General features: G+C 40.3%; 1 protein-coding gene across 5 annotated transcripts in view; it reads right to left on the bottom strand.

Moving 5' to 3' along the window:
* Nucleotides 1–17,976, bottom strand: part of adam17b (ADAM metallopeptidase domain 17b) — a 112,585-nt gene that overhangs the window by 79,470 nt on the left and 15,139 nt on the right. For all 5 annotated transcript variants that reach the window (XR_013576579.1, XM_078541635.1, XM_078541636.1 and 2 more), the window contains exons 3-5: nt 12,363–12,496; nt 7,697–7,785; nt 6,346–6,532 (exon numbers count right to left, since the gene is read on the bottom strand). Coding sequence is in view for 4 of the 5 variants with exons in the window: in XM_078541635.1 (XP_078397761.1) it covers nt 6,346–6,532; nt 7,697–7,785; nt 12,363–12,496 (410 nt within the window). In the remaining variant the exon portion in view is untranslated. The remainder of the gene's footprint in view (nt 1–6,345; nt 6,533–7,696; nt 7,786–12,362; nt 12,497–17,976) is intronic.

The raw sequence follows: 17,976 nt of genomic DNA, 5'->3' as shown, positions 1-17,976 counted from the left end.
AGCACTGTCAACAACCTCTTCCATCACTCTGCTGATGATTGAGAGGATGGTAGTAGTTGGGTGGATTTGTCCTACTTTTTATGGAAAAGACACATCTGATCAATTTTCCACATTGTCAAGTAGATGCCAGTGTTGTAGCTGCACCGGAACAGCTTGCTAGGGTCACAGCTAGGTCTGGAGCACAAGTCTTCAGTGTTATTGCCTGAATATTGTCAGGGCCAATAGCCTTTGCAGTATCCTGTGCCTTCAGTCGTTTCTTGATATTACGTGGAGTGAAATAAATTGGATGAATACTGGCGTCTGTGATGCTGGGGTTCTCAGGAGGAGGCAGAGATAGATTATCCAATTGGCAATTTTGGTTGAAAATGGTTGCATGTCTTTTGCACTGAAGTGCTGGGCTTCCCCGTCATTGAGGATGGGGATACTTGTGCAGCCTCATCTTTCTGTTAGTTGTTTAATTGTCCACCACCACTCACAACTGAATGTAACAGGACTGTAGCGTGAAAAGTCAACTGAATAAACGAGGTCCAGGGGACTAGAAAAAGTAAAGAAGGGCACCCAGTACATTCACTGATCACCCACAGGAGGCTTTTTAGTGCCTGCAGATATTTGTACTCAACATTCATTCCCAGGATTGTAGAAATTGAGTATGGATCAGAGGGAATCTTACTAAATTATTCTCCATTTGAACCATTTTCAAACCATTTTGTCCCAGAGAGATGGCAATTGCAGCACTACTTGAACCTAAATTATCAAAATACAGCCACAGTAGCATATATAAAAAGTTTCCACTGAACCTCTAGAATACAGCAGAGGGGAATTTAGTTTAAAGGTGAAGCTTCGCTCTCAACTGTTGAGCCCTAGGCATCACAGACTCCTTTACACTTTTCAAACATTCATCAACTTTCAGAAGTAAATTGCATTGATGATTAGCATATTCAAACAATTTCAATTGACATCTGCAGTCCATTTTCGGCAAATATTGTGTATCTTAAGAAACTGTCAACTGTTGCACATCTGGAATCTTTTCATCAAGGTTTTGACTCCAAGAAACCTCAATAAACGATGGATAACTCATTTGCCCTTTACAATGAAACAACTTGATACATGAAGTACAGCTGGCAGCTTTACTCAGATCTCCCAACTGCGCATTACATTTTATGGGCTGCCGTCAGATGCTGGTTTCTGTAATATAATGACATTGGAAGTGGTTAAAAGGGCCCTGCCTAAGGTGAAGTATCTAACCTCCTTGGGGCTATATAATCAACTTAATAAGCAGAGCTACTATTTCACTGAGACTGAATAAGTTAAATGTTGTTTTCATAAGGGATTCTGACCATTGTTTCGAGCATCATATTCTACAATTTCATCTATTTATAATTGGATTTGGCATGTGAGATGATGATCATGGTTAAATATTGCATAGGACTTTTGTAGATCATATTCACAATTCAGTTCATTTAGCTACGTAAACAGAGCTTGGAGACAGAGCAGAGTGAATAGGAATGGATCATAAAGAGAGTAGAAATTGAAATTTTGGTGGCAGTAGAAATTTGTGGTAACTATTAGGTAAGTAGTTAGGAATTTAGCTTGGTCTTGTAACTTAATAGAAACTGCAAGGTCAATGATAGTTAACAGGCAATCAGCTATAAGTAGCTGCCAGAATAGGTGATAAATGTTGTGAGTGAGATGCTGACTAAGTAGTTGTAACTTGTATGACTTTCAAAAAGGTATATTTTGGACCACACTTGTTTGTAAAACTACAGAACTTGGGAAAGCAATGCAAAACTCAGAAGCAAAGGAGCCACAAACCTTAAGCATCTAGGTTAAGTATCTAGAAATCTAATATTTAGGTTGTGTTTAGTACCTTCATGGTTCTTGGTTAAGCTTCAGTAAATAATTAGTCTTTGGTTAGTTCACTTTGAGGAGAGAGAAGAAGAAAGTATAGTTTAGGTGTAGTTAACAGCAATTACATAATCACCTTATATCTAAGGAGTTCATTTTAATTTTGTAATTATTATAGACGGACAGCCATGACCCATAAACTGCAATTCCTGCATCATTTGGGAGCTTTAGAGTGCCCACATTTTCAGCAAGTGTCCCCAACCACTCGAATTTATGCTGAGTGTTTCTGAGCTTGAGGGGCAGCTGGATTCAATGCAATGCATACGAGTGGTTAAGTGTTTCCTGGAACACAAGTTCCAAGAGGAAGTCATTCCACAGCCAGATAGAGTTCAGAAAAGCAAGTGAGTGGCCACCTGGAAGAGTAGGAAGAATTAGAAATCCTTTGGGAGTGTGGCACTCTCAAGCTTTATATTCAGCATAAAAACCAATGAGGCTGACAACACCCCAAAGGACTGTCCTGAGCCTGGCATCATGACGCAAAGGACTATACAAGAAAGGACAGCAAAGTGTGGGAATGCAGTAGTGATTGGGGATTGAATGAACACGGGGAAAAACACAGTTCTGCTATGCTGACATGAGTTCCAAATGCTATGTTGCCTCTGTGATGCATGGTCAAGGCACAGGTGCAGAACATTCTGCTGGGAGTTGGGGAGTTGGGGGATTGGGGGGTTGGGGGAGGGGGAGGGGGGGAGATCCACAAATTGTGGTCCATGGCTGAACCAATAACATAGAGAAGAAGAGGGGTAAGGTCTGTCAGAGTTGAAGGAGCTAGGGAGGAAGATAAAAAACAGGATCTCAAATGGCAATAATCTCTGGATTACTCCCAATGCTATGAGCTAGTAAGAGTAGAATTTGAAGGATATGGCAAGTTAATGCATGGCAAAAGACATGGTGCAGGTGAGAGGTCTTCAAATTCCTGGGACATTTAGTTGTGTGGTAGGAGGAACTTGTTCAAGATGGAAGGGTTTCACCTGAACAGAGGAGGGACCAATATCCTTGGTTAAATATGGCTGTAGGGCAGGGTTTTCGGCACTAAGAGGTAGTTTTATGAAATAAAAACAAGGTGCAGAGGACTAGGGGAGACAATTTGTATTATTTCAAACTTTAATCAAGTGGGATCATTGAAAATACAGAGGTTTGGAGTGCAGGTATATAAATGCGTGGTATCTGCTTAATGCGGCTGGTAAGCAGCTGGCACAAATTAGCCATACGGAATATGATTTGGTGGCAATAATGGAGACCTGGCTCAAAAAGCGAGAGGAGTGAATGCTTAATATTCCTGGATACAAGGATAATAGCGTATGGGATCCTTGGCTTTATGAAGAGTGTAAAAGCCAGAACGTCTTGCTAAACCTAGATAAACATTAGTTCAGTTCCAGCTGAAACATTAACTCCAATTCTGAGCACCACATTTAAGGATGTGAAGGCTTTGGAGGAGGTACACAGCAGAAAAAACGGTTCCAGGAATGGGGGGTTACAATTATGTGGACAGGTTGGAGAAGCTAGGGTTGCCCTCCCTAGGGCGGAGAAGGCCAAGAGGAGATTTGATAGAAGTGTTGAAAATCATGATGGGTTTTGGAAGAGTAAGTAAAGATGAACTACCTCCAACAGCTAAAGGGTTGATAACCAGAGGACACGGAATTAAGGTGATTGGCCGAAGAACCAGAGGCAGCATAAAACTTTTACACAACGAGTGGCTAGGATTTGAAATGCACTGCCTGCGTGGTGGATACCGATTCAATAATGGTCTTCAAAAGCAAACTGGATTAATACTTGGGAGAAAAAAAATTGCAGGTGTATGGGGAAAAGAAAGGAGTGGCACTAACTGGATTGGTCATCAAAAGGGCTGACACAAACACTCAATCAAATGGCCCTCCTGTGCTGTACTATTCTATGAAATCTCAAAAAGTGACAAAATGTGCAAGTCAGATCACAATTCACAGCCATATTATAAGAGGTCTGTAGCCACAAGTGGAAACTAACAGAAAACAAAGCATGAACAAAATCCTTCTAGCAGCCTTTCAAGATTTCCCCGTCTTAAGAGAAATGGAAAGCACCAAGACCCAATCAGTTTCCTTGCAAGGAGAAGCCACTGAACAGGTAAACAATAGAATTCCATTTCACATCAGTAGAGAGTAAAATAATGACTGATAATGTAGCCCAATTACTAAGCTGTCAGGGGCATCATCTATAGCAAAGATCAGGGTTTGTGATGGAGGTTAAAACAAAAACAAAATGATGAAAATACTCAGGTCAGGCAGCATCTGTGGACAAAAAAACAGAGTTAACATTTCAGGTCGATGACCTTTCGTCATTTTAGAACAAGGGAGTGTGCATTTCGGTGTTCAAAGGTTTCCCCTGTAGAAAAATAAGTAGGTAAAGAAATGGTAAGCAGTTTGTAGACTGTCTTTTCAAAATTGAAATTTAATCACACACCATTTAGGAAGCAGTGAGAAAAGGAAACTTCGTCAAAGTGTAGTTAAAATCAATGGAGCATTTCAAACATTTTGGATGAAAAAAATTGGACAGAAAATTATCTTCCCCTGGTCATTATCTTCCCTTTCCAGGACCAGTACAGACCATAATCCTCCATTTAGTATTATATCCCTCTTCTTTTGGGAACACATTAGAACACTAACCTGCAGGGTCTGGACTTAAAGACCCCAGCCAAAAATAAGACCCCATGGCTGTAAGCCAAGTCCAATTGGCTGCCGAGCACAAACCAAGGAACTGAACCTCCCAGCACTGGACCTCATAGGGATATAGCATTTTAAAGACCAGTACCAGAGAACAGCACCCCAATTCTCCAATGGGGTAATTTTAATGGATAGAGGCAGGGAAGAAGGTTGCATGGGTACTGCAGATGGTCCAAGAATGCTGTTCTTCTCATCTTAATTCGATTCTGCTCCCTGCAAACCAGGGATGTGTATATTCTCTTTTTGATTAGCCTGATTCAGCCCTCCAAGACTATGCCAAATGTAACAGTTTTGATGGGACTTGCAGCACCCTACCATTAATGAGAAGGAAAAGTAAACACTTCACACAATATGGTTTCTGCACAACAGAAGAGTGTATCAAGAAGAGTGTACTGACTCTATTATATTGTCTATCACATTGTATCCAACTCATCTCTGGATCATCATGCAATGACTGACTGAAGTAATTGCTGACTGAAGTAATTTCTTCCTAATTATTTCTCATTATTGCATTCTTAGCTTGTAAAGCCCACTCCTCATCCTTTCTACTTAACACAAAATGCTTCTCTACATAAATCTACATTTTAAACATTTGGTGGAAAATGTGTTCAAATTGCTTAAGACATCTTTAGCATAACTCACTAAGATAAAAGCAAAATACTGTGAATGGTGAAAATCTGAAACAAAAAGCAAAAAATGCTGGAATGCTCTGAAGAGGAGTGATACGGACTCGAAACATTAACTCTGATTCTCTCTCCACAGATGCTGCCAGAACTGCTGAGTTTTTCCAGCATTTTCTGTGTTTGTTTTAGCATAACTCAGTTTTATCCATCTATCTTGCCTGTTTCTAGTACTCATTAGACATGTCCTGTCTAGGCAGTAATTTCCAGAAGCCGAAGTAGGCATTGATGGAGATTATAGGGGTAGTTCACCTGTCTATCCTTTTGACAGCAGAGGCACAAGTCCAGGTTCCCTGTACCTTCATAAAAACAAAAGGGAATGGAAAGTAGTACAAGAACTGAAGCAAAATGTTACTGCATAAGATTAAGAACACTATCTTAATGCACAGGAATTATACAATAGACCATAAACAGAATTCATTAGCTTCAGAAAGAGCTAAGCTCTTTCCATAGTACTAAGTTATCAGTTGAGGACTCAATATTCAAGCTCACTTTACAAAATGATATTACACATACGAGTGAATTGTTTTTTTTGAAATCACACATGGGATTACCATAAGGTAAATTCTCCTATAAACTGTACAAACCAATGCAAGAAGCCATAATAATCTACACATGCTGAAGATTTTTTAACCCCTCAATATGAGTCATTTCTGTTCAAAAGCACACCCTACATTCAGCTGTACCATGTTCCACAAATGGCAACAATAGCCTCTGCCTTTTTACCTGTTTGTAAAATGTGTTTGGAATATCCACAAGGTGAGCACAACTCCTAGGCACACAAGCGGTTCTGTACTGCAAATGACTGAGAATGGGCTTCACTTGTGATTACAGAATTTAAAATTCTGTGCAAATAATTTGAGGAAGTTGCAGAATAGTAAGCCAAACACATCCAGTACCATTGAGTAAAGTCCTTTCCCAGACAACACGAGAGATGTGTGCCTATATTTCAGCCAGCACAGGGATAATAAATCTGTAAATCAACTACGCGAACAGCAGTTTAGCTGAAGAGCAATTTACAAAATGAACCAGGCCGTGCAAGATAATTCCTCAAATACACCCACCTGTCGAGGCATCTATATCAAAATCATCATCCTCATCCTCAACTTCTTCTGGAAAAAGCTCAGATTCATTCAGCTTTACATAACCACAAACATTTGATGACGTTAAACGCCCAATTTCCCGGACATCTTCAGATTTGTATGCCAACAATTTTTCAACAGGCACAGAATCAATAAACCTCCATAGTGGCTAGAAGCAGGAAGAAGAAAAAATATCACTAAATCAAATAAATTAATAAAAATTCAACTTAAAACTTTTCACAACTCACGTTGACCAATCTTACCATAAAAGAACCTGGGAGGGGGTGAATTGGGGGTGGGGAGGGGGTGAACTGGGGGTGGTGGGGGGGGGGGGGGGGGGGGGTGCAGGAAGTGGGTGGGGCATGTGCGAGGGGGGCACGCACAGAAAGGGGGGAAGAAAAGGGGTGAAGGTGGGGAGAAGAAGGAGGGGGTGAAGAGAGAAACAGATAGAGAGACAAAGTCAAAGAGGAAAAGACTTCAAGAGTGGAGGCTCACCAATTGTGGAACGGGGATGCAAAATAGGCCAGAGTCGGAAGATTTAACTATGAGAGCGATAAGATTTGGAGTTTGAAGCAAGGCTGCATAAGGGTTTAAAGACAAAGTTTAAACATAATACTACAAAGATCAAAGTGTTAATCTGAGTCAGTGAGAATAGACAATCAGATACAAATTGTTGCGTTTCAGAAGTAAGAGTTTGTGGAAAGTGAGGGAGTGGCAGACAGAAAGGAGGACAATGCAATCGCTGAGTCTAGAGGTGACAAAAGCATGAATCAAAGTTTCAGTGGCAGAGAGGCAAGCAATGCTGTGTAGTTGTAAGCATTTTTGGCAATGCAAGGTATGAGATTTACAGCTCAGCTCAGGGTTGAACTGGATCCAATAACATACTTATCTAATGTTTCTCTTTACTTTACACATAGAAATAGACAAGAATACAAATACTTCATGAGCATACTGCAGCCATAAAAAAGGTCAACAGCAGAATAGAGCCTAAGAGTAAAGAAGTACCGATTGTACAAAACATTAGTTAGTAGTCTGTAGTAGTAGCACAATTTTGGGCACATTATAGAATGGATGCTTGAAGAATTAGAGAGCATACTGCGTAAATTTACCACCAAGATACTATGGGCCAAATGGTCTCCTCCTGTGTTGTAAAATAGTATGACTCACATATGGATTAGTATTCAATATCTTTGAGCTCAAATGTATTTTAAGTACAATTCTCCTTCAGCATGATAGATAGAGTAGTTCAACACAAAAAAACTATATTAAGTTCTGCAGACTTCAGGGTTTCATGATATGACATCTTAGAGAAGTAAATTAAAGTCAAGAATACCTCTACATTATATTCTCCTTCATCAGTAACAATTCTGGCGGTAAAATCCTCATCATCAATAACAGCTCGGACTTTTGACCCTGGTTCACCTTTTATTTAAAAACATAAGTTTTATATATTTAGACTTCTGATCCTTTATAGTTTCTATTTCAACATTGATTTAGCCTTTACAATTCCTGCTCTCAATAGGAGTGGTATGTAATTAATAAATAATCATTGGTGCCTATAGTGCTAAAAATCTGTCACATATGAAGAGCTTTTACAAATTACAATGTTGAGAGATTCTGGCAACAATTACCAATGCTTTTACTGTAGAAATATAGTGTTCATTGTACACAGGAGCAAATGGCAGCCATAAAATGTAATTCACACTAATAGTAACTGTCTATATCAACTTGACATTTCCAGATAAGATACCGGCCATAAATTGAAACAAAAATACTGTTTTCTGCTAGAAATTTTAAGACTCAATTTCTATTTCCACAATGTTTCATTCTACTTGAGTTTTGCATAATGTGAAACCTTGATCATACAGAAACTGGATGTTCAAAAGCAATATTTGTTATTAAATTCACTTTATCAATTCCAAATCTCCCTGGGTAGCTGTCAAGTTGAAATCACTGCTACCCCTGTTTTTTGTGCAACTTTATAATAATATACTTCAACATTAAACTATGAGAAATAAAATGCAAACACTGAAATGGTGCCAAAATCATCCCTATTTTCCCCTCATTTTTTATATAAATATTGATTTAATATTTTCCCCATCCAACCTGTTTTTCTTAGATTTTTTTTCCTCCCCTCTAAAATATCAAATTTAAATAAAAGCTTCTTATTTCCTAGTTTGTTTTCTTCTGTCCTTCACTTTTCCGGATAAAACAGTTTTGAAAAATGAAAACTGCATTTTCATCAGCTTCAAAAGTCCAGCTAATCAAAGTCCAGACTTTGAGACTGGCACAGGAATTATTTAAGCATCAACAGTAAGATGGCAACTATTAAAATTGATATACCCATCAATGCCCTCAGACTCTAACACCTGTATAAGGAACACATCTGCCACTCAAGATAATGATGGTAAAATTCAGTGGAATGCAATGCAAAGAACAGTGTGTACTTAACCCATCATTTCCCTTACCATATTACATGATTCTCTACTTGACTCTTTCATTTGAATCTATCCACAAAGTTCTGAGAGTGTCTGCAACACTTCAAAGTGTCGGAAGAATATTAATAAAGAGAAAGGCATGTTATTTCTCCCACTGAGGTCAGAAATTTGCAAACAAATCAGCAATTTTACCCTGGTCAACAGCTTATATCTCTATGGTCCTCATAATGCACTTAGAAGTCTCAAAGCTCTTACCAGGGCAGTTGATCGTGAGTGGACAGGGTGGGGTAAGAGAAAAAAAGGGAATAAAGGAAGACAGCCAGAAAAAGCATAAACAATGTCATGAGAATGTCCTAAGGAGGATGTGAATCCAGGGACAGGGATGGAAAAGTAGGGAAACTTAAGGAAGTGGCTCCAGTGGATAGATAAGATTGCTGAAGGAGGGTATACTCCCTTGTACTTGAGAAATCAGTGGAGGGAGAGAGGGAGGAAGAGGCAGAAAGACTCATTTATGTAATGATTTTCATGACCATTGGATGTCTCAAAGCACCAATGAAGTATTTTTGAAATGCAGTCACTGTTTTAATGTAAGAATGCAGCAGCCAATTTGCATATACCAGGTTTCCACAAACAACGTGATAATGACCAGATCATCTGTTTCTGTGATGTTGATTGTGAGATAAATGTTGGCTAGGACACTGCGGATAACTCCCTGACTGTTCTTTAAAATATTGCCGTGGGATCTTTAGCATCCAACTGAGCAAGCAAATGGGCCTTAGTTCAACATTTCATTCAAAAGAAAGCACCTCCGACAGTGCAGCACTCCCTGCAGTGGAGTGTCAGCCTTGAATTTTGTACTCAAGCCCTGGAGTGGTACTTGAACCTGAAACTTTGCGAGTCACAAACAAGAGTGTTACCAACTGAGCCATGGCTGACACTACAGCTTGGTAAGGACAAGAATAATAGGGACGTGAGCCTCAGCACGCATGAGGACACAAGTTGCAACAGTTTGAATAACTTGTGGTTTACGAGTGATAGAGGTGTGGTGGTCAACAAGGGCTGTTCCAGCAGTGGAGTTAGAGGGGTAGGGGCAGAGGCATGCAACATTGCAAACATAAAAGAAAGTGGTCTCAACAACAAATCAGGTGTGCAAGTTAACTTCAAGCAATAAAACAAAGTTCCACACTTCTGGACCATGTGAGGAGCTGAGATTAGAAGTATGTAGGTTGTTGCTGAAGACTATGTGGATGATTTCTGTTTTGCTGGCAGTAAATTTTGTTTCATCTTAATGTCGCATAAGCAGTCAGAAACAATGGCAACATCCATATGCAGATGGACAGGGACAATAAAGCAGAATCAATGGCCTCATTTGGAGGTGATTGAATTGTGGACCAACGCAATTTAGGGCAGGAGTAATAGGTGAACAGGATCTGCTGAAGGACAAGATAGAGAGTTCTGGATAAGTTGAAGTTTACAGAGATGAAAAATGGCAGGCTAGTCAGGAAGATTTTCAAGCAGTCATAGGAACATAAGAAGAGAGGAACAGGAAGAGGCCATTCAGCCCCAAACCTGTTCTGCCATTTAATTAGATCATGCCTAATGTGTACTTTAACTCCATTTTCCTCTTCATATTATCAATCTCAGTTTTGAAATTTTCAATTGATTTAACCTCAACAGCTTTTTGGGAGAGTGTTCCACTATTCATGAAGAAATACTTCCTAACATCATCTCCGGATGTTTTAGCTCCAATTTTAAGGTGACGCCCCCTTGTTCTAGATTTCTCCAGCAGGGGAAATAATTTCTCACTATCTCTCCTTTGATCCTATTAAGTATCTCAATTAAATCATCCCTCAATTGTCGATTTTCAAGGGACTACAAGGCTATTCAATGCAACCTGCCTTCTCAAGTCCTGGCATAATTTTGATGAATCTGCAATGTACCTCTCTTTCCTGAGGTGCGTTATCCAGAACAGAATGCAGTACTCCAAATGGATATAACCAGAGCTCTGAACAGCTAAAACATAACTTCCACCCCTTTATTTTCCAACCCACCTGAGACAAAGGACAGCATATTATCTTTCTAATTTTTTTTGTATCTGTACCTATTTATTAGTTTTCAGTGATTTCGATGCTTGCATCTCCAAATCACTGTGCTTGTCCAGCTTCTAGCATCTCACCATTTAGAAACCACACATTTTTTTATTCATTCTTTCATGGGATGAGCGTATCACTGGCAAATCCAGCATTTGCTGCCCAACCCTAATTGCCCTTGAACTGAATGGCTTGCCACGGCATTTCAGAAGGTAGTTAAAATCAACTACATTGCAGTAGGTCTGGAGTCACATGTAGGCCAGGCCAGATGAGGACTGCAGATTTCCTTCCCTAAAGAACATTAGTGAATCAAATGGGTTTTTACAACAATTGACAATGGTTTCATGGTCACAATTACTGAGACTAGCATTTCAATTCCAGATTATTAATTGAATTTTAAATTCTACCTGCTACCATGGTGGAATTTGATCCCTCTTTCTTCGGCTCAAAAGTGGATGAACTCTCACTTTCCAAAACTGAATTCTTTCTGCCAATCTTTCCCCCTTCTCAATCTATCAATGACTCTGCAATTTTCTGCTCCCATCTACACTATTTACTTTGTAATCTGAGTGGCATTCGGCAAATGTAGACAGATTGGGCCTAGAGGATGAGGTTTTCAATAACAAAGGCAAATGGTTTTACTAAGGTGGAAGCAGACGTCTGTGTCGTGAAGAATGCATGCGGTTAGAAGCACAGCAATAGGAAGTCAATGCTGCAAAGAGTCTGGTTGAGCCTGGCACAACGCTGAGGGCTGCGTTCCTTCCAGTGTTTAGCTGAAGAAATTTATAGCTCAACCATAATTAGGTATTGAACAACTGGTTATTAACTACTTAAAACTAATCAATAAACATCTGCTAATGGACTGAAGGCTATTAAAACAGATAAATTATTTTCTCAGTAGTTCCTATTTATTTTTTTACCTTTCATCTTTTGCTTTGTACCGCTAATTCCACATCAGCATTTAATTGATAAGTATAAGCAATCTGGTTACCAACAGTTTCAGGCAATGTCGCTTCCATTTTCTGATTTGGACAACCTGATGATTTCAGTGCACAGTACCTTTACATATTTTTGCACAGCCGGTTAACTAATAGGACAGCTTGTGAGCAGGCTGCATAGTACCTTCTGGGTTTCTACCTGGCTGTCTGCAATTTACAGGGAATTGGAGTTCATGTAATACATGGTTTTATGATATAAAAATCTCACTGATATAGAGCAGCCCGGAAGCCATGACAACTGGATCACTAGATTCCAACCTGAAGGCCAGAGTTTAAAATTTTGTGATTGAGTAATTCAACCAGGTTTATCAGATGGAGTGAATAAATCCTGTTTTGAAAAAATTAATTTCCTTTCCTCCAAAACACCTTTCATATTATTGCACTTGAATATTGCCTAGGCTTATGCTTTCAATGCAACAATGCTACAGCCTACAAAAGTACTTCATGGTTTAAAAACAGTTAAATGCACTAACCAATCACGTGGCCAGTAAAGAAGTTTTTCCATTGCACAGGATATTCTTCTTCATTTCCATATCCATCCACTACTACTGCTCTGAAAGTTTCAGAAAATTGCTCCACGCTTGAAGTTAAATACAGTTTAAAATTTCTGTGAAGCAGGAAGTTCAAAGTAAGATATCAAAGAATCCTGTAGCGGCAATGTTTTTCTGTCAATCACTTGTTAGAAACATACATGTTTACATTGCACTCTTACACAAAAACATATTTCGACACACACATGACTTGGAACTATATCACTACTCCTTCACTGTCGCTAGGTCAAAATCCTGGAATCCCTTCTTAACAGCACTGTGAGTGTACCTATACCAATGGACTGCAGCAGTTCAAGGTAGCAGCTCACCACCTTCTCAAGGGCAATCAGGGATGGGCAATAAATGCTGGCCTAGCCAGCTATGCCCACATCATTGAAACATAGAAAATAGGAGGAGTAGCCATTCGACCCTTCAAGCCTGCTCCGCCATTCATCATGATCATGGCTGATCATCCAACTCAATAGCCTGCTCCTGCTTTCTCCCCATATCCTTTGATCCCTTTTGCCCCAAGAGGTTTATCTAACTCCTTCTTGAAAACATACAATGTTTTGGCCTCAACTGCTTTCTGAGGTAGTGAATTCCACAGGCTCACCACTCTCTGGGTGAAGAAATTTCTCCTCATCTCAGTCCTAAATGCTCTACCCCATATCCTCAGACTGTTACCCTGGTTCTGGACTCCACCACCTTTGGGAACATTCTTCCTGCATCTACCCTGTCTAGTCCTGTTAGAATTTTATAGGTTTCTATGAGATCCCCCCTCATTCTTCTGAACTCCAGCGAATATAATCTTAACCAACTCAATCTCTCCTCATATGTTAGTCCCGCCATCCCAGGAATCAGTCTGGTAAACTCCCTCTATAGCAAGAACATCCTTCATCAGATAAGGAGACCAAAACTGCACACAATATTCCAGATGTGGTCTCACCAAGGCCCTGTATAATTGCAGCAAGGCATCCCTGCTCCTGTACTCGAATCCTCTCACTATGAAAGCCAACATACCATTTGCCTTCTTTACCGCCTGCTGCACCTGCATGCTTATCTTCAGCAACTGGTGTACCAGGACACCCAGGTCTCGTTGCACATTCCCCTCTCTCAATTTATAGCCATTCAGATAATAATCTGCCTTCCTGTTTTTGCTACCAAAGTGGATAATCTCACATTTATCCACATTATACTGCATCTGCCATGCATTTGCCCACTCACTCAGCTTGTCCAAATCACACTGAAGCATCTCTGCATCCTCCTCACAGCTCACCCTCCCACCCAGCTTTGTGTCATCTGCAAATTTGGAGATATTACATTTAGTTCCCTCATCTAAATCATTATATATATTGTGAATAGCTGGGGTCCCAGCACCGGTCCCTGCGGTACCCCACTAGTCACTGCCTGCCATTCAGAAAAAGACCCGCTTAGTCTACTCTATGTTTCCTGTCTGTTTTCTATCCATCTCAATACACTACCCCTAATCCCATGTGCTTTAATTTTACAATCCAATTCCTTATGTGGGACTTTGTCGAAAGCCTTCTGAAAGTCCAAATAAACCACATCCACTGGCTCCCCCTCATCAACTCTACTAGTTACATCCTCAAAAAATTCCAGAAGATTTGTCAAGCATGATTTCCCTTTTGTAAATCCAGGCTGACTCTGTCTGATTCTGCCACTGTTTTCCAAGTGCTCAGCTTATTAAATCTTTTATAATGGACTCTAGAATTTTGCTCACTACCGATGTCAGGCTGACTGGTCTATAATTCCCTGCTTTCTCTCTACCTCCCTTTTTAAATAGTGGGGTTACATTAGCAACCCTTCCAATCTGTAGGAACTGTTCCAGAGTCTATAGAATCTAGGAAGATGACCACCAATGCATCCACTATTTCTAGGGCCACTTCCTTAAGTACTCTGGGATGTAGATTATCAGGCCCTGGGGATTTATCGGCCTTCAATCCCATCCATTTCTCCAACAACATTTCCCTACTAATACTGATTACTTCCAGTTCCTCCCTCTTACTAAATCCTGTGTTCCCCAACATTTCTGGTATGTTATTTGTGTCCTCCTTTATGAAGACAGAACCAAAGTATGTATTTAGTTGGTCAGCCATTTCTTTGTTCCCAATTATAAATTCCCCTGCTTCTGACTGTAAGGGACCTACATTTGTCTTCACCAATCTTTTTCTCTTCACATACCTATAGAAACTTTTACAGTCAGTTTTTATGTTCCCCGCAAGTTTACTCTCGTACTCTATTTTCCCCTTCTTAATCAATCCTTTGGTCCTCCTTTGCTGAATTCTAAACTGCTCCCAATCCTCAGGTCTGTTTTTCTTTTAGCCAATTTGTTTGCCTCTTCCTTGGATCTTATACTATCTCTAATTTCCCTTGTAAGCCATGGTTTGGCCACCTTTCCTGCTTTACTTTTGCGCCAGACAGGAATAAACAATTGTTGCAGTTCACCCATGCGCTCTTTGAATGTTTGCCATTGCCTATCCACTTTTAAGTAACGTTTCCCAATCCATCATAGCCAACTCGCGCCTCATGCCATCGTAGTTTCCTTTCTTAAGATTCAGGACCCTAGTCTCAGAATTAACTATGTCACTCTCCATCTTGATAAAGAATTCTATCATATTATGGTCGCTCATCCACAAGGGGCCTCACACAACTAGGTTGCCAATTATTCCTTTCTCATTACACAATACCCAATCTAGGATGGCCTGTTCTCTAGTTGGTTCCTCAACGTATTGGTCCAGAAAAGCATCCCATATACACTCCAGGAATTCCTCCTCTACGGTATTGTCACTATCCCATGAGCAAATGAATAAAAAAGAATTTTAAAGCAATTCACATAGCAAAGCCGTTTAAATTAATCTATGGCACATACTTTATGTTAGGAATACAGGAAAAGTCTTTTCTGAAGAGTTATAGAAATTTTTTTAAATATTCGAATATTCCTAAAGATAGTTAAGTTATTCGGGTTTTCATTATCTGTCTTACAGCCTTTGTTTTTTTGATTCGATCACAGGATATGGACATTGCTGGCAAGGTCAACAATCATTATCCTTCTCGAATTGCCTTGGAGAAGGTAGCAGTGAGCTGCCTTCTTGAATACAATGGAGTAGCTTGCAATTTGAGAGGGCAGTTAAGAGTAAACCACATTTTTGTGGATTCAGAATAACATGTAGGCCAGACTGGGTAAGGATGGCAGATTTGGGACATTAATGAAGATGGGTTTTTAATGACAATCAAGTAGCTTGATAATCATGATTACTGGTATTATCTTATAGTTCCAGATCTAAGTAATTGAATTCAAATTTCCCAGATGCTGTGGTGGTATCTGAACTTGCGTCTTTCAAGTCATTAGTCCAGGGCTCTGGATTACTAGTCCTTATAACATAACTAGTATGCTCCTGTACCCCTTTCTATTTGAAGTTCTCAATATTGGTAGGGAGACGGTGACACAGAAGAAGTGAAGTGCACTTTCACTTATTTTCACTTTCAATCGCTGTAGAAATGCTGAATCTTTAATGTTTGCATAGTCTACAATCAAATCACTGGGTTTATTCGAGGGTTTGGGCAGAACCCTGAATTCTGGATACACAGCTTCTTTACTTAAGTTATGTATAAACTATATCAATATGGTACAATATGTACCCTCCTTCCAAAAGCTTGGTTTCAATAAGATTAAACAATTCTGGAAAATATTAAGAAGTGCATCACTTGCTGCTTATGCTATTCAACACGCAAGTAGGCCTGTATTATAGCTTCACCTGGTTGACACTTCATTTTTAGGTATGCCTGGTGCTGCTCCTGGCATGCCCACCTGCATTCTTCATTGAACCAGGGTTGATCCCCTGGCTTGGTGGTAATGGTAGAGTGGGGGATATGCCAGGCCATGAGGTTACAGATTGTGTTCGAGTACAATTCTGCTGCTGATGGCCCACAGTGCCTCATGGATGCCCAGTCTCGAGCTGCTAGATCTGTTCGAAATCTATCCCATTTAGCACGGTGGTAGTGCCACACAACACGATGGAAGGTATCTTCAACGTGAAGGCCGGACTTGTCTCCACAACGACTACGCGGTGGTCGCTCCTTCCAATACTGTCATGGGCAGAAGCGTCTGCGGCAGGCAGGTTAGTGAGGATGAGGTCAAGAATGTTTTTCCCTCTTGTTAGTTCCCTCACCACTTGCCACAGACCCAGTTTAGCAGCCATGTCCTTTAGGACTAGGCCAGCTCAGTCGGTAGTGGTGCTACTGAGCCACTCTTGGTGATGGACTTTGAAGTCCCCCCACCCAGAGTACATTCTGCACCCTTGCCGCCCCCTGTGCCTGCTCCAAGTGGTGTTCAACATGGAGCAACACTGATTCATCAGCTGAGGGGGCACAGTAATCAGCAGGAGGTTTCCTTGCCCATGTTTGACTGATGCCATGAGATTTCCTTCCCAACTGTATACCACTGTGGGTCTGTCCTGCCAGTGGGACAGGACATACCAAGGGATGGTGAAGGTGATGTCTGGGACATTATCTGTAAGGTATGAAACTGTGAGGATGACTATGTCAGGGTATTGCTTGACTAGTCTGAGAGAGAGCACTTCCAGTTTTGCACTAGCCCCCAGAAGTTAGTAAGGAGGACTTTACAGGGTCGACAGAGTTTGCTGTTGTCGATGCTGGGTGGTCCATGCGGTTTAATTCCTTTGAGACTTTTTAATGGTTTGATACAACTGAATTGTATGTCACAGAGGGCAATTAAGAGTCAACAACAATGCTGTGGGCCTGGAGTCACATGTAAGGATGGCAGATTTCCATCCCTAAAGGACATTAGTGAACCAGGTGGGTCTTTACATGGTCATGGTCATCATTAGATTTTTAATTCCACTTGCCATGGCGGGATTCAAACCCGAGCCCCCAGAGCATTACCGTGGGTCTCTGGATTACTACAAAAATTGCTGGGAAAACTCAGCAGGTCTGACAGCATCTGTGGAAAGAAAGACAAAGCTAACATTTCAAGTCCATACGACTCTTCCTCAGAGTCACATGGACTGGAAGCGTTAACTCTGTCTTTCTCTCCACAGATGCTGTCAGACCTGCTGAGCTTTTCCAGCGCTTTTTGTTTTTGTTTCAGATTTCCAGCATCCACAGTATTTTGCCTTTATCTCTGGATTACTAGACCAGCGACAATATCACTATGTCATCGCCTCCCCCATAAAGATCATAAAGAGTGGGAGTTAGGACAACAATCCAGCTAACCTTTGTAGCACCTTACAGATGAGATATTGGTTTTAACAGAACAAACAATGTGAAAGAATGTTCCAGAATATTGCACTACGTGTTAATAATATAATTATTTCTGCTCTTACAAGAATAATTGATGTGAGCAGTTATTTCAATTCTTTTCCACCTTTTTACCACCAATCATGAAAAGCATGGTTGGTTTTGAATGGATTTCTTACATAGAAAATATTACTCTATTTATTAATATAAATCTTATATTTATTCCTGAAATAAGCCCTCAAATGTGAAGACTTCCTTACAATTCTCATTTTATTGATGA

This window comes from Cetorhinus maximus, chromosome 5, assembly GCF_964194155.1.
Source record: "Cetorhinus maximus chromosome 5, sCetMax3.hap1.1, whole genome shotgun sequence".
Taxonomy (NCBI): domain Eukaryota; kingdom Metazoa; phylum Chordata; class Chondrichthyes; order Lamniformes; family Cetorhinidae; genus Cetorhinus; species Cetorhinus maximus.
The sequence above is the reverse complement of the archived record's forward strand: the minus strand, read 5'-3'. Positions and strand labels throughout refer to the sequence as shown.